The sequence below is a fragment of the Cucurbita pepo genome, unplaced genomic scaffold (genome assembly GCF_002806865.2).
Source record: "Cucurbita pepo subsp. pepo cultivar mu-cu-16 unplaced genomic scaffold, ASM280686v2 Cp4.1_scaffold000973, whole genome shotgun sequence".
Lineage (NCBI taxonomy): Eukaryota > Viridiplantae > Streptophyta > Magnoliopsida > Cucurbitales > Cucurbitaceae > Cucurbita > Cucurbita pepo.
Window position 1 is genome coordinate 1 of NW_019647172.1, and position 5,386 is coordinate 5,386.

At 39.0% G+C, this 5,386-nt stretch overlaps 2 protein-coding genes across 5 annotated transcripts in view; one reads left to right on the forward strand and one right to left on the reverse strand.

Moving 5' to 3' along the window:
- Positions 1–8: 8 nt before the first annotated feature.
- LOC111786057 (probable beta-1,3-galactosyltransferase 2) lies at positions 9–3,565 on the reverse strand. 4 transcript variants are annotated; one of them, XM_023666411.1, is made up of 12 exons: positions 3,207–3,564; positions 2,955–3,105; positions 2,549–2,645; positions 2,401–2,453; positions 2,103–2,317; positions 1,928–1,991; positions 1,657–1,729; positions 1,438–1,558; positions 1,216–1,303; positions 996–1,121; positions 509–618; positions 9–417 (listed from the first exon to the last, which is right to left on the reverse strand). In XM_023666411.1, the coding sequence occupies exons 2-12, from the start codon at positions 3,068–3,070 to the stop codon at positions 269–271; spliced, it is 1,212 nt and encodes a 403-aa protein (XP_023522179.1). In that variant the 5' UTR covers positions 3,071–3,105; positions 3,207–3,564; the 3' UTR covers positions 9–268. The 4 variants fall into 4 exon arrangements, with proteins under 4 accessions (XP_023522179.1, XP_023522180.1, XP_023522181.1 ...); XM_023666412.1 differs by having other exon boundaries at positions 3,460–3,557; XM_023666413.1 differs by having other exon boundaries at positions 996–1,118; positions 2,955–3,565.
- A 526-nt stretch (positions 3,566–4,091) lies between these two features.
- The window catches only part of LOC111786058 (tRNA wybutosine-synthesizing protein 2/3/4-like), a 5,019-nt gene continuing 3,724 nt past the window's right edge, over positions 4,092–5,386 (forward strand). Inside the window, exons 1-2 of the mRNA XM_023666414.1 lie at positions 4,092–4,926; positions 5,340–5,384. Coding sequence (XP_023522182.1) covers positions 4,146–4,926; positions 5,340–5,384 — 826 coding nt within the window. The 5' untranslated portion in view covers positions 4,092–4,145. The remainder of the gene's footprint in view (positions 4,927–5,339; positions 5,385–5,386) is intronic.

Sequence of the window (5,386 nt, forward strand, 5' to 3'; positions counted from 1 at the left end):
TTTTCCTTGTTTCTTTTCTGTATAATCATATCTTTATCATATAATGAAAAAAGAGAAAGGGTGCAGAGTAAGGTGCAATGTTTAAAGAAGTTTCAGCACAGTCTTTAAGCTTCCGTCTTTTTTGTGTTTCTGGGTGGCATCAACAATTGTGTCCTGGACGACATGTAGGAAATCTCAAATGTGTATCATTTCATATCATTTCATCATTTGCGTGTGCTTCCTTTCTCTCTTATCTGTCGTTCTCTCACTTTGAAAAGCAATGATTCTCTCAAAAGCTTTTGCTCCACACTGCATTCTCATCTTCCCCACAACGGCTGTGAACTTCCGTTATCCTTTCTACAGGCTCACAAATCCCACTGCATTTCCAGTCAAATGAAGCCGCGCATGGATGTCCACTCTGAGCCTTCACCTCGCAATCTTGCACACCAGATACCGTTAGATATTTACTATTTCTTGGCAGTTTTTTTGAGCTTTTGAGAACCAGGACTAATGGGGTTTCATAATTTACCGGGTGGGGTACCGCAGCATAGTTTCTTGTCATCCACATGCTCCACATCTAAACCAATCAACCAAGATCCCAAAGAGACGTCTTCGTTAGCATATTTGTGCAGCACATCTCTGCACGTTGTTAGGATTATTGAAAGGAGTAGCTCCACATTAGCTAATTAAGAGGAAAATCATAGGTTTAAGTAAGGAACACTATCTCCATTAGTAGGAGGCCTTTTGGGACAACTAAAAGTAAAGCCATAAGAGCTTATGCCTAAAATGGACAATATCATATCATTGTGGAGGTTCGTGATTCCTAACACTAGTTTTATACAAAAAGCACTATGAATTTTTTTTTTAATAATCTCATAGTGAGAATAGAGGCTCGTGGGAATGAAAGACAATTCTGAATTAGCTTTGCCTACCACATGAGAATCGATTTGAAACAATGTGTTGATAAGAAACGATGGTTAGTGAAGCAATCTAGGATTGTGAGGATGGAAACTTACTGATTCTTTAGTATATACTTTGCTAATTCCCTTGAAATTGCATAAAGCTGCCCTGTGGCATGACGAAAGTACTTGTTTCTTTCTCCACCAAATATCCAATGCTCTGGTTCATGGTACTTTACTCCCCTGTGGCAAAGGAAAAAGAAAAGATGTTTAAGAAATCAAAGATTACAGATTCCGACTATTAGCGTTAGCTACAAAACATAGAAGTAACACTCACTTCTGTGAAAGGACAGGTCCAGACTTCATGCAACCAATATAAACCCGAGGCTTTGTTCGATGTGCAGCTAAAGTTGATCCGAGAGTAGCTGCAATAAGTCATAAAGCAAGAACAATATGAACGCGTAATCAAAGCTCTGAAATAACAAAACATTCTGTTCCACAAGGACCTCAATGAAAAATGATAATAACTTGTTCAAACGCTCATCTCATAGACTTTTACCTAAGTTGACATGGACATCGTCATCGACTTTAATATAAAACTCAGCATCCCACAAAGCAACAGCAGTAGCAAAATAAGTTTTTGTCTTGGCTGACAGTTCTAGATAGCCTTCAACATGATTCTGCTTTCATTATTGGAAAAAAATGCGAATGCATAAGTTGTATTGTTGCACGTAATTCTTGCATTTAGTTGAACACAACAGGGAAATAACAGCACTACCAATCTCAAGAAATCGTTGTTAGTAAGCTCCTCTGCAGCAACAGTTTTATCAAGAATGCCACCAGATGTTGAACTAGTAACATCGAGACAGGATGAGAAACTTTCATTGATTACTTGAGTTATGTATACTCTACATAACTAAAAGATGTTCATGAGATGCTAGGTGAACATATGGCAAAGGACCATAAATGAATGCTAGCTAATTCATGGATCTTCAAAGTGTTCTGTGAATTCAGCTTCATTAATTATGCAGACTACATTATTTTCTTACCTATGTCCTATAACAAAACGTATGATTATGCCCATCTCTTCCTCCAGCTTCTTTCTTTTTTCACCTTGAAAATATTTTCCCCATTAGAACAGTTTGACACTAAAATAAATGTTCATGTTCCCTCAAACTAGTTGAAAACAAACATAAATTTATACATGGGACTATTGGTTTTCACCTTGTGGCATCCAAGTGCTACGAATCGAGTCTCTTCGCTTCCGACTGTTAAAAGCTGTATTAATTCCTATAACCATAAAGTATTTTTTTCTCTTTGAAGTTGAATCATTAGTCTTTGAATTGTCCAATGTGAGAGATCCCTTTGAAGCAGATTCGTTATCTTCTAATGCAGCTGCCAATTTCCTTTCCAAATCTGCAATCGTGTGATTCAGTTCCCTGTAACCATACAGATAACTTCTATAGAACATTTGAGAAAACATAAGCACTGATAGCAGTGTTTGAAGAAACATGCGGCTTACTGGATACTGAGCTGTGTCCTTGAATTCTCACTTATGCCTGCATTGTATGCATTCTTCACCCAAAAGCATTACAGTGACACAGTAATTCCAAATTAGTGTAAAAGTTTAGTGAATTGATGAAAAGCAGATGTCTGAAAGATATACTCACACGTTCTGGACTACACTCCTCAGATTTTATCTTCCTTTGAGCATCAGCAACCCTAAAAGTTTTTGAAGTTCCTTTACCTTCTGGAACCATCCACATTCTGGGTAATGTATGAAAAGGAATGAAATCCAAGCATTGGAGTTAATAATACTCAAATTAAAAAAAGATTGATCGTAGCAGAGAGTAACGAATACGATAATAGTTTCATCAGTACTAAAATCAAAGATTATCAGCCGCCAATAGAAAATAGAACTGCAGATGAAAGTTTCCAAGCAATATAGAAATTGAAATCAGTTGAAAATCTATATCGCCAATGTGCATTATTTAGTAAACAAAACTGGGGAATTCATGGTTTAAGGCTAGAGGTATAAATGGAATCCAAACCCAAGAAAGATTAAGAGAAAGAAACCTGTTAGTGAAGAACATTCCAGCGCAAAAGCTCCCAAGACATAGGAGAAGAACCCAACTCCTAGAAAAGGCATTTCTTGAAGCAAACTCACCGCCGCCTCTGGTCTTCATCGGCATTTCCCTCCTTTCCCCAACTTAGTACACTCTACACACTTGAGATTCAAAAGAGTAAAGTAAAGTTAAAGGAATTAAATGAAGACGAACCAAGGAAAGAAACCCAGAAAGAATAGTGGAGCAGCAATTGGGAAGGTACGGCTTTGTGGGTCAAATGGATTGAAACCCCATTTGTTTACAATCGAATTCGGGTTTTATCTCCAAAGTGGAAATTGGGTCGTTTCTCCGTACACCATTAACAATGGTGTTGAGTTAAAAACTCCGATCCCGTATCGAGCACCAACAGCAGCAGTGATTTTGCTTTCATTTTCGGTTAGGAGTACAGCACTTGTCAATAATGATGAAGTGGGAACTTTTGAGTATATTAAAGGGATAAGGCAATTGTGTTTAACCTTGAATTGAACATTCCTTCGAGGAATAAATAAGTTTTGGTCGTCATCCATAATTTCATCCCGAATTTTCAATAAGCCACAGGGAGCAGAAATTTGTTCTTCTGCACAAAAGTGTCCCTTACATTTTAGAAAACCCATTGTCTAAAAGAAGAACACTTTTTAGGAAACGCCTCTAAATGTTTTTGCACAAAAATGAAAAAAAAACCGAAAACGTAAATTTAGTATTTTAATTATAAAATAAGGGTAACAGCCCAAGTCCATAGCCCAATTCAAGGGTGAACCAGATAGTCCATAGCCCAATCAAGGGTGAACCAGATAGTCCATAGCCCAATTCAAGAGTGAACCAGATAGCCCATAGCTCAAGTCCATAGCCCAATTCAAGGGTGAACTAGATAGTCCATAGCCCAATTCAAGAGTGAACCAGATAGCCCATAGCCCAAGTCCATAGCCCAATTAAAGGATGAACCAGATAGTCCATAGCCCAGTTTTGACAGTTACGGGCTATTGGCCAAATCCAATGGGCTCTGGTTGGTCCAGGTTTGAGTGGATATACGGGCCATTGGCCCAATTCAAGGGTGAACCAGTTCCGCTTCTTCAATCTTCATTGCCCGCCGTTTTCGCCTGTTGTTGAAACTTCTCTGTTTCCTGCTGGGATTTTGGAGAGGTTTTTGAAAGCACCAAAAAGAATGGAATTTGAGAAGAGGAAAGCTGCGGCCATGGCGTCACTGGGCTCAACTGAGACCGACAAATCACCTAAGGGAAGCTTGGATACCCCAATTATACCTCTTATCAACACTCTCAACAACCATCCATCTTACTTCACCACAAGTTCCTGCTCTGGTCGTATTTCAATTCTCTCTCAACCAGTCTGTAGCACCTCTGCCGCCGCCCCGAAGCCGAGGAAGAAAGCTCTAGGTGGTTCTTGGCTGTTTGTTAGTCACGAGTTTGCCGATCCCAACTCAGTAATCGACCTCCTCTTCCGTTCTCCATCAACTAATGGGGAGTTATCTGAGCTCGTGTTCAGGTTCGAACCTCTCATCATAGCAATTGAATGCAAGGACCTTGGATCGGCTCAGGATTTGGTTTCCACTGCTATATCTAGTGGGTTCAGAGAATCAGGCATTACCAGTGCTAGCAAGCGTGTGATAATTGCAATTCGCTGTTCAATTCGAATGGAGGTGCCTTTGGGAACTACCGAAAAGATTATGGTCTCACCCGAGTACGTCCGGTACCTTGTTGATGTAGCAAATGAGAAGATGGTGGCCAATAAGAAGAGAACTGATGGGTTTCTGAAGGCATTGCAAAGTCGTGTTGCTGCGGTTACTAATGTTTCGCAGACGTGTCAAGGAATATCATTGAGGGAGGCAATGGAGGAGGCAAATGATTTGCTCGATAGCAAGGAACATAGTTGTGCTGATGAGGAAGATTGTGGAGCTTTAGAAGGCGGGAATAGGAATGCCAATTCTGGTAAATTTATCACTAGCAGATAATATCTATAGTTTTAAGTGTCTATCTAGGTGTTTGAATAATGCGACCCCTTGATGTTTAACCTGTGAGAAATTTGGAATTCTAACTGTTAGTGATTCATATATTTCTTCAATTATTAGATTCAAATGTCAAGGAAAAGTCTTGAGAATTATTTCATGTGGTATGATAATTATGTGTTCGAAAGAACGGAAAAGGAATCTCTTTATCTTGTACTGTATGGACAAACAAAAAATCAACTTCAATAAAAATTGGACTGATTAGACGTATACTCGCTGTGATTAAGGTGTATTGATTCTAGTTCAAGTAGTATTGACTATTACTGAAATTTTGTAATTGCAGGACTGCTTTCCTTTTAATCTGAAAGCAAGTCTGAGTCTTTGAATCATTGGCAGGATCATCAGAAGCATGCAATTATAGTTTATCTGTTGAACAGATGGGC

Excerpts from the sequence above, each read along its gene's own strand:
- LOC111786057 (XM_023666411.1), bottom strand. The coding sequence starts at position 3,070 with ATGCCGATGAAGACCAGAGGCGGCGGTGAGTTTGCTTCAAGAAATGCC. Across the intron at positions 1,122-1,215 it reads GGACCTGTCCTTTCACAGAA|GGGAGTAAAGTACCATGAAC; the intron begins GTGAGTGTTACT and ends CCTTTGCCACAG. Across the intron at positions 619-995 it reads AAGTATATACTAAAGAATCA|AGATGTGCTGCACAAATATG; the intron begins GTAAGTTTCCAT and ends AACAACGTGCAG.